Below are 14,417 nucleotides of genomic sequence, written 5' to 3'. Positions count from 1 at the left end.
CAAGAATGGCTTTGAATAAGACTAGACTTACCCCGTCTCGACCCCTGCTGCAATCCATACATTGGCTGCCCGTGAAGAAGAGGGCAGTCTTTAAACTTCTTATTTTGGTGTTTAAGGCAAGGCCTTGGCCCGGTATACCTAAGAAAGAAGGTAAGAGCGTATGTGCCAGGGCGTCAATTAAGATCCAGTAATCTAAACCTCCTAATCCTGTGCAAGATCAATAAAGCTAGCCTGGGAGCGCGTGCTTTTTCATATCTGGCCCCTTCCATTGGAACAGGTTACCGGAAGCAATTCGTGGCTGTACATCTTTGGGTCACTTCAGGAATAGTTTAAAGACCTCTTTTAAGAGTCTAGGCCGGTCCAGGGTCCTGCTCTTTCTGTTCTGCTGGGCGCCGAGAGATCCCCCTGGGGATGATTCGCTGTACCATATAAATGTTAAATAAATAAATGAGGGGTGAAACCCCAAAACTGGTCCTCGGATGCTTGTTCTCAGTCCAGGGAGGACCTGGCTTGACAGTTCGGGTTGGACTTTTCCCATGAGGCACAGGGTCAAGACTGATTTGCATATGGCCAGGTCCAAACTGGGGTGGTATGGTGAGCAAAAGAATGATGGATTTCACCAAGATCTCTTGACTGGGGTGAATGTTTTGATTTGTTCTGCATTCCGTCCATCAATCATGTGTCTTTTGCTTCCTCACCCTAAGTGCACCAGGTATGCCCAGACATGGTCCCAGGCTCACTGTGCCATTGGATTTAAGTTATACTGGCTGATGAGGGGTGAAACCCCAAAACCAGTCCTAGGATGCTTGTTTCCGGTCCAGGGAGGACCTGGCTTTGCAGGTCGGGCAAGACTGTTCCCATGAGGCACAAGGTCAAGACTGATTTGCATATGGCCAGGTCTAAACTGGGGTGGCGTGGCGAGCAAGAGAATGATGGATTTAACCCAGATCTTTTGACTGGGGATGGATGTTTTGAATTGTTCTGCATTCCATCCATAATTTGTTTGTCTTTTGTTTTCAAATAAGTATCATATGAGGCCCCTATCTGCAGTAGAAAAACATCCCCCAATGATCCCTGGTTATTCGTATTACATATTTTGAGTATGAGTATAGTCCCTTTCTAAAGGGGTCAGAGTGGCGGGTGGTACCAAAAGTAAGGTCTATGTTAGAACTCAATTTGGCTTTAGAAAAATTTCATTTTCACAACGTATATTTAGTTCACATCGTTCCAAACTGTACCTTGCTTTTATTTTGCAGAAAGTGCTAGTCCTCCTTAAACACATCATACGTGTATTTGGGAATTATACTGATTTTGGCTGAATCCTTTACATTCTGAGCCATCTGTAGTGGGCTGGATCATGTGTGCTGAGGAGGGAATGTGTCCCACCTGGCTGGGCATGAGGATTTACACAGGTTGAGGTTCACCTATAAATTGGGGAAGAAGTGGAGGCGAGTGTAGCCCCTCTTTCTTCGTCATGTGATTGGGTCAAGGGTTTGTGATGCTTTGCATTGTACTCTTGATATGTTTGAGTAGAAATGTTATTTATTAATTAGAATTTCTCTATGACATGATCCATACCACAGGGGTGTCAGAGCTCTTTACAGCATTGAAGAAATCCAATATTACAAAGATACATAATAATCCAAAGATAACACTTATAGACGCATTAAAACATAATATTGTTGTTTTTTGTAGCTCCTCTATGACCACGAAGATATGAGACTCGTGACTAAAGCCAGGATGTACATCACGGAGTTCTGGAACCAGATGGATGTTGTGGCGATTGGTCTTTTCATAGCTGGCCTAGCTGTCAGGTTGGTATCATTGTTGCTTCTTTGATCGAGACAGTACATTTAATTTATTTAGTGGTGTCTTAACCTCTTCCATGCTCATGATGGCTTCGGGCCATCATGAGTCACGGTGGACGTGTGCTCATGACGGCTGGGAGCCGTCATTACCGCGCCCGCGATTGAATGTCCAGCACTGCGGCGGAATCCGCGCTGCAGTGAAGAGGTATAAAAGCATGGTCCACACCCTGTGCAGGGCACCAGAGCACTTTCCAGAGTTACCAAGGGTCTTGATAATACTTTGCAGGGTCAGCAAGGTTACACTATAAAGCATTCTCCAAATAGGAGGGTAACTGTTCCTAAAGAAGATCTAAACGAAGAAGAGGATCTAGGAAGTAAATAGGACAGTCAACAAGACTATTACTTGTTGCACTCACACATCCAAAGGGATGTCATGCTTCTTCATAGGGTGGTTGCTCCTCGTCGGGCCAGCACTGCAATGCCCTAAGAGGCCCCCTAAGGGTCACTATGGCTGAGATCTTATAATATTCTTGCCGTATGACGGGTTTGAAGGATTGCTCCTGGGGAAGTGAGTGAGTATAAAACTGACTATGGGATTTCGGTACTATGATATTTTAATGAGTGGATTCCGGTCAGATTAAAAAAAACAAATGTTTGGTGCTACTAGTGGATTTTAATGTCCCTTAGTAGTTACATGTTAATATGAGTGAAAAAAATTAAATGGATCAACATGTTTCATGCCCCTTTTGGTCTCAACATATCGCTGGCGCTTCTTCAGGACCAGAAAAATTGCATGTAGTTTAAGATGAGAGGGGTCCCCCTCTAGACGACTGGTGCCGCCTATTTGATCGTATCTTTGGTCATCCAACCTATTCTGTATAGGAAATGAGCCCCATGGGTCAGTACGAAAGGGTGCACATAGTCACATAGGTTTGTCGGCTGCTTCTTGTGGCTGCTCCTACCCTTCCATCCGTCTGCCCAAATGCTCTTGCATAAGCATTCACATTTGATTACTAAGAGACATTACAACCCACTAGTAGCACCAACCATCTGTTGTTTTAATCTGACAGATGAATCCACCCATTAAAATAACATTGTACTAATATCCCCTGGTCAGTTTTATGCTCGCTCACTTCTCTAGGAGCACTCCCTCAAACGCATCATGCGGCAGGAATATCAAAAGATCTCCGCTAAAGTGACCCTTCGGCAGACATGTTGGGCATTGCAGCGCTGGCCCGACAAGGAGAAACCCACATTGGGCCCTATGATGAAGCATGACATCCCTTGTAATGTGTGAGGGCAACAAGTAATAGTCTTGTTGACTATCCTATCTACTTCCTACATCTTCTTCTTTCTTTAGATCTTCTTTGGGAACAGTGACCCCCCCCCCCCCCCCCCCCTATTTGGAGGATACCTAGTTTTGGAGCACAGGCACTGGACCTCTTTTTCACTCCTCTTTTCTTAGTTACACTATAAAGCAGCCTTTACCACTTTCTGAAGACTGAAGCCACGCTGCAGCCAGTTGCTCCAGCTGTGAATTCATGTGGTATCTGGAAAGTGCAGGTCAATCCTCTAGGTCTTGTGATCCTGGGCATGGTTGGGCCTGTGGGCATTGAGGCTGGCATGCAACAAGGTACTGATTCAAAAGGTGGGCTTGAGGTCTAGGAATGGGGTGGTGCTTGCTGTACCAGTTTCAATACAGCCTTTTCTGCAGCTTCGGAGAGAGGATTGATAATCTAAAATGTCAAACGTGTTACTCGAGCCCCTGATCCTCATTACAATGAATTGGTATATGGTATTTGCCAATTAGGTGTGTGCTTTACATTTGTCTTTTTTATCATCACCTAGGAGGATATGTCGTTTAGTGACTAAGTGGCTGACCTTTAAATCTAGACACCTGGGTTCTACTCCTGGCTTTCAAACATTTATCAAAGAGTAGGGTGTTTTGTTCAAATCATACTAGTATGCTTCTAGCTTTGCAACATTTAACAAGCGCATAAGTTGCTTCTTGTGTTGCCACACATTAATGGCCCTTTTGGTTTCACTCATATTTTGATTTTGACCCTGTGCCTCATGGGAAAGCCACCCAAGTTCAGACATGGCCATATGCAAATCAGTCTTGACCCTGCACCTCATGGGAACAGTCCAGCCTGAACTGCCAAGCCATATCTTTCCTGGACCGGAATCAAGCATCCTAGGACCGGTTTCTGGCTATCAGCCGTCTTCAGCCGGGATAGCTTGACTCCAATGGCGTGGTGAGCATGGGACCCACGTCTAGGCATACCATTCCCACATAGGGTGAACAGCAAAACACACAAGATGATGGACGGAATGTTGCACAATGGCAAAACATTCACCCCCAGTCACAGATCTGGGTTTAATTCATTGTTATTTTGCTCACCAAGCCACCCCAGTTCAGACATGGCCATATGCAAATCAGTCTTGACCCTGTGCCTCATGGGAACAGTCCGGCCCGAACTGCCTATCAGTCACTTGTTAAATCAGCCAATCGAATTTTGTGGATGCTCAAATTAGACAATAAATAATCTGATGTCTGTGAATGCTTCTCCATTGAGCATTAACATTTATATTCAGCACACATCCTCATTAATAATATCAATAATTTACGCTGAGTGCCACCTCTGTACTTTATGCCCCCCAGGTCTTCTCCCCTGCTTCGGACAGGCATTACTAGTCCCCATTCTGACCAATAGTGAGGCCCTTGCATGCCTGCAGTGAGAGGTGAGGCATTGTCACTCATGGCAATCATGTTATGTACACCCCAGTGAAGCCCACCCAGGAATACATTCCCAACTTGCATTGATAATATTTACAACAGCTTCAGTTCGGTTAGGTAGCATGGGGGCCAAAGCTCAATACTCCACAGAGCAGAGAGCCCTGCAGTGTTCGGGTCAGGATCCCCTTCACTTCTCTTCACAGTCACCTGCTTCAGTGTGCTCCACATGCCAGGAACATGGATGGGTACTCCTCTGGACAGTCACTTCTAATACAAGACAAGGCACTCTGCTTTCCTCTCTGTGCAGGCAGGCTTTTAGGCAGAACCCCATCTTTTCCAGCAAGTTGCAGGTCTTAGGTGATGTCACCCCTGGGAGACTAGATGTCTTCCAGAAACCAGCCCAGAGCACACAACATTCCTTCGAGTCCGTGAAGCATGCCCTTCCTTGGTTATGAAAAACTTGGAATTGGAGCCAAGTGCTCTGGTTTGGATCTCACTTTTATAAACCTTTTCTTCATATATGGGGTGTGGGTCAACTCTCAAAGGCATCAGAACCGGTTTGGAGTATGGAGTAGTTCTCTTTCCAGGCTGCTCTCCAGATACAGCATTTGTGTAAACTGAGGTTTCAAACAACAATTATCACTAGGGATGACTCTAAGCAGGAGGAACCCAAAACAGTGGCAACATGAGATGTGAGTTGTCTGCCTTTGATAATAGGGCCGCAAGGAATTTCTAAAAGCACTCCTGTATCCCTCTTGTCTCTTCAGTGTCTGGGCCTCTGCTATCCATCCCCATGAATGCAGGTAACACACTTCCACTATCTGCGGAATTTGTCCTCGCCCTCTATCTTGTGCCAGGGTAAAATAGGCCCATCCATAATGGATCCAATTACAATACTTGTGTGCCACATATGCCTGCCCGTACACACAGACTCAAAATACCCATTGCATGTCAGAACAATCTTCTAGGTTTCTCATAAACTCAAAACTTTACACAAGAGGGACAATAGAAGCAGCTGTCACTGGCACAGAAATAATGGTTTAGTCAAATTCACAAAATACTCTATGCTTCCACCACCACTTTATGTGAAACGTCATGGACAGGAGTCCACTGTCCACTAACAGGACATGTTTGGTGCACCCCTAATTTTTACTGGAAGAGTCCAGGAACTTACCTAATGCTCTGTGCCCTCACTTGATCAGCATGACACCAGGGTCAAAATAATTGTCAGTTTACCAGTTTTAAATGCAGTCAGGCACTCAAGGAACGGGTACATGCCTGTTTACCATGCAAGGGACATTCCCATCTCAACTATGCATGTACTTCAGTTATTGGCAAATGTAGGCATTCTGCATGAAATTGGGAGTGGCTGACCCTATGGTCTACCTGACTATAAGATGGATGCATAAGTGACATTGCCTGGTCTTCCCAATTCAGGCATGGAAAAGAACACAAACTGAAGTGAAATACCACCCCCTTATAATAGGTCATACCGCATTAATTACACCTATGTGCAAATTAGCACCACCACGGAGATAAACTATTACTGTTTTAGAGCATTAGCGACAAAAAATCCAAGACTGAAAATTGTGCTGGGATCTTTTATGGATGATACCATTGGTTGTCAGGTCTGTGTGTAATAGGTGTTCCCTAGCAGTATTGCTAGAGTTAGTTTCTGATATTCAACCTGTACAATGTTGATGTGTGTGTGCTATGTTGACAGCACAGGTTCCATTGGCAGCCAGGCTAACAGAGCCAGTGCATAAGAGGCTGATCCCATGTCTCATAGATCCCAACCCACAGATTGTTCTTCTCAAAAGCTCTTGATGGTAGATCACTAGAAGCACATTTTAGTGATCAGAATTTCTGCATATTTTAATTCTGTAACAAAGAAGGCCCCTAACAATAATGGTGTCTCTGGAAGGTTGTGACAGATGGGACCCAGGCCCCAACTCTGTTTAGTGGAAGGCCGCCCCTTGTGCCCTTCCACCACAGTTGCTTATTGTGCCATGAGGCAACTCAGAAAATAACAGACACTGCACCTTGTCACACACATTTATTTGTCCAAGCACCTTTCATCGCAATACTGTATTCTTTATTAAAATGTTACTGTGTATTTGTGTGTTGAAATCTATATATAAACACAAGTATGAGTGTATATCACATAACATAACATAACATGTGTATTTGTAAGGCGTACGTTCACCCAAGGGTATCTTGGTGCTTAATAACAGATGTTTATTGTGAACAATAAAATGAACAAGTTACTTACCTTCAGCAATGCTCTTTCTGGTATATCTAGCCACATATTCCAATTTCTTTTTAATATTCCCCAGGTGTGATAAGGGAATACAGAATCTTTTCAGTAGTACCTCAATGTGCCATCCAATGACACCTTGCGGCTCCACACTGATACTGTTCCACTCCGGAAATGACGTGGAGGCGTATTGTAAGACCTACTCCAATTGGTAGACAGTTTGCTGATTACTAGACTTATTAATAGGTAGAATTCAATCACAGAACTGGGAGGATGGGAGGGTCGATGGAAATCTGCGGCTCTACCATAAAGAGTGTTACTGAAGATGAGTAACTGGTTCTTCTGATAGTGACTTCTGGTCACATATTCCTCACTTTTTGAATAGATGCCAAAGCAGTACTTATCAGGAGGTGGATCTGTAAAGGCACCCAAACCAGAATTTCCTGCAAGTCCTAGCTAGCAAAATGCCTCAGTTGCGAAGGTATGGAGGGATGCCTGGCAGATTTCTAGGAAAGGAACTTTGGGCCAGATGTAGGTAAATACTATTTACCGATTCCTAAATACCGAATCTTACCAATTGTGGGGCAGATTTATGTTAACTGGCGAATCCCCAGGGATGCGCCAGTTAACGTGCGCCACAGCTCCGCCACCCATGGTGCGCCGCATTTATAATGTGGCGCACCATGGTGCAAAAATGCCACAGATGCGTGACGCATCTGTGCCAGAAATGTGGTGCATTGCTGGAGTTGCGTCGCAAGCACGACGCAGCTCCAGCAAGGCTCGGGGGTGCCCCATGTACACAATGCTGCATCAAGACCTACGCCTGCTTCAAGCAGGCGCAGGGTTTTGACGCAGCATTGGCCTGAAAGTGACTGGGTGAAATCTCATAGATTTCACTCAGCCACTTTCAGGAGGGGTTCCTGCGCAGGAACGCCTCCTTATGGCGCAGGGCTTTACAACGTGACGCATCTCCTAGATGCGTCACGTTGTAAATAGGGCGCATTGTTTGCACCGCAGTTGCGTCAAATAAAGTGACGCAATTGCGGCGCAAGGGCATCATAAATCTGCCCCTCAGTATTTAAGAATCAGTAAATAGTATGTAGGAAAAAAACGGTAATGTTTACCGATTCAGTAATGTTCATTAGTACCGATTCGGTATTTACCGAATCGGTAATAAGGAATACCTTCCCATTCATTCCTATGGGCCTTCAGGCCCATAGGAATGAATGGGAAGCCATTCACTATTCACTATTCACTATTCACTATTCACTATTACCGATTCGGTAAATACCGAATCGTAATAGGGAGAGCAAATTCAAGGGTGGCAGAGTGTCACATTGACACCCTGTTGCACCCCTAATTCGTGCATGTGTGCACATGTGGTGCAAATACATACCCTAAGGCCATGTATGTCTGTCACTTGGCACTTTTAAACAAGCATTGGCATAGCCAATAGGTCTCGCCTTTGGGACCTTATAACTTTTTAGCCATACAACAGATGATGTTGTTGCACCAAGGATATTGTGCTGCATAACTAAATACTTATAAGATCCCAAAGCGAGACATACTGGCTATGCCAATGCTTGTTTTTTTGTACTTACTGATCCAAGATGGACCTGTAAGTCAAAACAGACGCACAAAATTACTGCTGTAAAAGAGCATGAATTGTTTTTTTTTTTTTTTAATAAAAAGGATAGCCTGGTTGCAGAAGCAGTTTAGGGAGAAACAAAACAGCAGACAGGGGGCAGACGCAACACAGCAGATAGGGAGGAGACGCAACACAGCAGGTGGGGGAAAAGCAACACAATTGAAAGAGAGCAACGTGAACAGCAGGGCTAAGAAGCATACCGATGCAAGAGAGTGCAACACAAGTGCAGGTGGGTAGAAGCACATGGGGGCGAGAGACAGCAAAGTGAAGCGGGGAGAAAAGCACAAAGGAAAACTGGAAAACTCATGGAGTGCTTAAACAAAAAGAAAAAAAGTAGTTCTCTAAAAGCAAGCAAAGCAAGCACGGCCTCCTGCCAATTAAAAAGATGGTAGGCAGATTATACTCTATGAGAATGTCAAGCATTAGAAGGACAAGCTGGGAGATAAGACTGAAGCAGGCAAATAAGATTGACAGTAAAGCTAACCAATGGTGAGCCATGACAGGCAGCAATTCCCTCTTTGTTCTTGGTAAGCCCACAATCTGCATTCTGCAACTAGACAGCTTGCGCTATCAGGCAGGCTCAACCTAAAACTGCAGCCAATGTGGCACGAGTGTCCACAAAATGTAGAGCCCCCCATTATGTCAGTGATGGTGACAACTACACCAAGAATAGCTACCCCTATGTCTGTGATGCTCATCATTAAGCTTGCAATTACCATTACAATGAAAGGCTGCACACGGTTGGCCAGAACTATTATAGGGCAGAAATAGCCACCACAATATCTGGCATAAATACAACTTTTATGAAGACGCCCATTATTATGCCAAGAAAGCTGAAAATATATCACGGGTGTCGACCATAAGCCTGGAGACGATCATTTTAAAAAAAAAAGATCTGCCCTTTTTCCTGTTCCTGTAGTGAAATGCCCGGCCTGTTAGATAAATGTTTTTTATGGTACTCAAGTTTACACCTCTCTGTGAAATACCAGCTATGGATTTTTTTTTATATAAGAATAAAAACGTATTCCATATGTAGCGCCTTAGCACAATCTGTGTCTTGTAGACAAGGGCTGTCGGAAAGATCGTTTTTCAGCACAAGCTAGAACCTGCATATCGAAACTCGACAGCACAAGCTTTACCCCCACCACCCCTTCCAAGCTCCCCCAAGGACTATCCACAAAGAACGTTTCACATACTGCGGCGCTACGCAGCCCCCACGTGCTTCTGCAAGGCCACCAATGACATTCTGTGAGGGTGTGATAACACTCTGGGGGCCCAGTGACACGTGCACAACAGCCCCTTCAACAACAGGTGTAGCGGAAGAGATCTGCGCACAGAGCCCATCAAACGACAGGTTGACAGCTTGCACCTAAACACGTTTAATGAGGTTGGGGGGCTCCTGTGAGGGGAACATAGAGAGCATGTTCCTATAAAGGTTTATGAGAACTAGAAGGGGCAGACATTAAAAATACCCCCACCCACAAAACTCTACAAGGGAAGGGGGGAGCGTTCAGAGCACACAACCCCACCCCTTCCTAGAAGCATGCACTGGCAAACACGGGGGGACTTCAATGGCTCCGGTTTGTCGCTGCCCTGCACAGCCGCCTTCAAAAGCAGTGTAGCTGTCCTGTAGGCCACCGTCTACGCTTCTCCCCTGGAAAGTGCCTCCAGCTTCATCTGCGTGCGACAGGGGCTGTGCTCCAGCGCTTGTAAAACATTATAACACTGAACTGTCAAAAAAAGCACGTGCTTCGCGGGGAGAGGAATGGGGTGCACCCGAAAGCTACACTGCCTCCTCAACCTCAACTGTCATATGTTGTTATCATGGAATCCAACACGACAATCATTTTGGCTCGTTGCTCATTTCGCCATTTCACCTCACTCCATATCCTCGCACACAAGGTTTCCAGGCCTCATCTTTTAACATACAAACCGCTGCTATCAGTTCCGTCAGTGTAATTAGGTAAATGGAAGCAAACCCATACTACAACACCCACAATGCAGTATACTGACAAATTCAAGTCCAGAGCTGGAAGCAGTGAACGTACAGACAGTGTGTTGTAGTTATCCTTGAGCTCTTAACACCTTCACGCTACATCATCTCTAGTACCCCGCCCAGACTCAGTTCTGGTCATGTCATGGGGCCCTTGGCCTTTCTCCAATGACCCATGAGTACAACGCTTAGTCTTCAATGCACTAGACAAAGCACTGCTCCCCATACAGCGAATCCCTTCCTATTCGCTGTCCCACCACTCAGACTGACACGAACTGCTGCATGTCATGCAGAGCCTGGCCCTTTTCAGTGCCTCCTCCTTGAACTCCATCCTTCTCTTTGCCCTGGTATGATCTTATCTAAAGCATGAAAATCAGAGTCCGTGCAGTGACTGCTCCCTGCAATGTAGCTAACATGCCCCTGCCCAGGTCTGATTCCGACATCCACTGCCCATCCCACGGCCCGGGTCTGACCTGAGTTGCAGCATGCTGAGTAATGCCTGTGTAGTGGTATAGACATAGGCTCGCGCTGCTCGTTCTACTGCACGTGGGGACAGAAGCAGCAGCCCTGTCAATGTAACCACTTACAGCAGCACCAACTCCGCCCCTCTTTGCACAGGGAACAGCTATTGGCTACAGCAGCGTGCTGGCCAGCACATTGGACATGACAAGAGCAGAGACACGCACCCCGGGCTTGATGGCGGCTCTCAAGAGATCCTCTAACAAGAAAAAAAGCAAAGCGCTCGCGTAGCAGCCGGGGGGAGGGATTCACTCGCGGGAGCGATAATCGTGACCAGATGAGCCGGGCGCTCCCATGAGTGAATCTCCTGACGTGCAAGTGTTGCCATTGAAGGCAATGGCAACACGTGCACGTGCTTGGCTGAAAAGCCTAAACGTTCGAAAAAAGGTTGTTTTCCTTTGTAGCGCCTGCGCGCTGCGAAGGCTCGACCAAAAAGCACAAAATGGCTTTTTAAAGGTATTCGATATTTACCACCAACTTGTAGTTGGTGGTAAATAACAGATCCTTAAATCAAAAATGCACTCACTTGAGTGATCCCTACATAGGATTTAAGGATTTGGCAGTTTACCGATTCGGTATTTTAAGGATTCAGTAATTTACTGATTCCATAAATTACCGAATCGGTAAATTACCAAATCCTTAAATCCACCTACCTACATTAGAAAAAGCTAAATACCGGCCGGTAACAGGAAATTTACTGATTTTCGGCCGTTACCGACCGGTATTAAGCTGACTACATATGGCCTAGTGTCCTAAAGCAGTAGTAACAGCTTTGGCCCTGATTGAATATACCTGTAATCTTTCTAGAGGCTGCTTCTTCACCAGTGCGTAGCAGATCTTAATTCAGAGCACAATCCAGTACGCGATGGTACAGTTCAGCAGAACCTTGCCTTTTGTCGGTACAGCAAACTGCACAAAGAGCTGATTTTCTGCCTAGTGTTCTTTGGTACGATCAATGCAGAAGTTCAGAGCTCTCTTGAAGTCCAAGTGATGGAGTCTCTTCCTCATTCTAGAAGTGAGGTAGAGCATAGAATACCGGCAGGGTGGATACTTTGACCAGCATTGAACAGTGTCACTACCTTCAGCAGAAAGGATGCCCGAGCCCCCAGAACCAGCTTATCCATGAAGAAGGTAGGATTAAAACACACAGCACTTGAAGTTTGATTGCCCATTGTGTAGACATAATGGTGCTAAGGAGCGCAGTCTTGTTGGTATGGAGCTATAAGGAACAGATGGTGAGCATCTTAAATGGTCTGCACAACAAAAATAAGTAAAGAGATTGAGGTCCAACTGGAGAATCACAAAAGAAGAAGGCGGAGCATATGCTGTAGCCTTTACATATATTGCTTCACAATGGGTGATTTGAACAATGCAGACTGATCAGGGAACTGTCTGAAGGCCCGAAGGGTGAAAGAAAACCCTTTACGTGCCCAAAGCAAGACCCCAGTGCACAAGAGATGAAACAACCAATAAGACATCAGACAGTTTGGGCTGGAGGGGACCAATCTGACATGTGCTGCACCAAACCACAAATTTGTCACAACAACCGATGTATACAATCTTCGTCAAGCAATGGCTGGCTAGCAAGATGACATCAACTTACTGTGAAGGAAGTTCGAAGGTATTCAGCTGTTACCCATTGCCTGAAGGTACAGAATGGGAAAGCCTGAGTGGAGAACCACACCCTGCTGCTGTGACAGCAGATCCTCCAGGATGGGCAGCCTGATCAGAGGACAAATGCTCAAGCACAGGAGTACTGGATACCTTGTTTCCTGTGCCCAATCCAGACCCACTAGGATGACTTGGGGGCAGGCAGTCCAGATTTTCTTGAGAACTCGGGCAGGAGTAGAATCGGTGGAAAGGCATACTGGAGTCCCAAGTTACATTTTAGGAAGAATGTGTCTCCAAGAGATGCCTTGGAAACCCTAAAGTGCAGAAGTGATGACACTGTGTATTCTTGGAAATGGAAAACAGATCGAGCCAAGGTTCTCCACATTTATGGAAGAGACCTTGTGCCACCTCCAGGTGTAGTTGCCACTCTTGATCCACTAGCTGCTGATGGCTGAGATTGTCCACCCTGGTATATAATGAGCCTGCCAGGTGGTTCACCACCAGGAAGATTCCTTGGAGGTACAGCCATTTCCAGATGTGCCACACCTTCTTGCACAGGGTTTGTGATCCCATCCTGCCCTGTTTGTTGCAGTACGATATGGAGGTTGTGTTGTCCTTGAGCACCTGTACCAGCTCCCCCTTGATGTTTAGCAGAAAGGCTTTCAATGCCAAGCAAATGCCCTCAGCTCAAGAAGGTTGCTACGGAGACAGGATTTTATCTGAGACCAGAGGCCTATGAATTCCACTTCTCTCATGTGTCAGCCTCAGCCAGAAGTGATAAATCGGCTATCACTGTCATCTCTAGGTGGGGAAAGGAGAAGGGTCTGCTGCTGACCCAATCGCGGTTTAGTAACCACCACTGAATACCCTAAGAAGTTTCCTCCAAAATCTGAACCAGGTCAGAGAGATTCCCTTGACGTTGGGCCCACTATTACTAAGATCCCACTGCAGAGTCTGCATATGCGATTGGGTGTGCTCAATCATTAGGTTGCAGGAGGCTATCAGTCCCTACAACCTCAGAGTCGACCTCACTTAAATCCAAGACTGAGGCTGAAAGATAGGGATAATAGCCAGAATGCCCAGTACTCTCTTTCGCAGGGGAAAGGTATGAAACTGAACTGTGTTGAGAAGGGGAGTGTCTGAGGAGTCAGGTCTGATTTTGGCACGTTGATAGTGTACCCCAAGGATGACAGCAGGTTTGCTGTAGTCTAGAGGTGGGTGAGGACTGCCTAGGGCATTCATCGAGGTAGGGAAGACTGGCTGACCTGACCTGCAAATGTGTGCTGCCACCACAGCTATCACCTTTGTGAATACTCAAGAGGCGCTGGTGAGACCAAAGAAGAGCAGAGCAAACTGAAAATGCTCCTCTCCCAACACGAACTGCGGGTAGTGCCTGATGGGCTGTAAGGACAGGTAGATGGAAATTGGCGTCCTGCAAGTCCCATGCCACCAACCACTTCACAGGGTCAAGGGCTGGCCAGACCTGGGCGAAGGTGAGCATCTTGATTTTCTCCTTTTGAAGAAAGGTGTTTTGAAGGTGCAGAACTAGAATAAGGTGAAGACGTCCATCCTTCTTAAACATAAAAAAGTAGCAGGAATAACAACCACATCCTCTTGTTGTTGGCCAAAAGGACTTTGCCATGAAATGGAGGGTTGGTCCTCCTTCAGTCACTGGTTGGATAGTAGAAGGTGTGGCTAGGGACAAATGAAAAGTAAGGCGCATCCTTTGCAAACAATATATAGGACCTGCCTGCCCAATGTGATTGCTTACCAACCCAAATGGTTTTGGTGGATTCTGCGTCCCACTGGGTGGCTTAGTCCTGTGCGGGTACACTAAATAGGTT

At 46.0% G+C, this 14,417-nt stretch overlaps 1 protein-coding gene across 2 annotated transcripts in view; it reads left to right on the top strand.

Annotated features, from left to right (window-relative positions):
- Positions 1–14,417, top strand: part of LOC147693338 (transient receptor potential cation channel subfamily M member 2-like) — a 623,295-nt gene that overhangs the window by 365,329 nt on the left and 243,549 nt on the right. For both annotated transcript variants that reach the window (XM_086933675.1, XM_086933674.1), the window contains exon 20: positions 1,696–1,814. In XM_086933675.1, the coding sequence (XP_086789801.1) occupies positions 1,696–1,814 (119 nt within the window). The remainder of the gene's footprint in view (positions 1–1,695; positions 1,815–14,417) is intronic.

The sequence above is a fragment of the Lissotriton vulgaris genome, chromosome 8 (assembly GCF_964263255.1).
Source record: "Lissotriton vulgaris chromosome 8, aLisVul1.2, whole genome shotgun sequence".
NCBI lineage: Eukaryota > Metazoa > Chordata > Amphibia > Caudata > Salamandridae > Lissotriton > Lissotriton vulgaris.
Note: the sequence above shows the minus strand (reverse complement) of the source record. Positions and strands in the feature narration are given on the sequence as shown.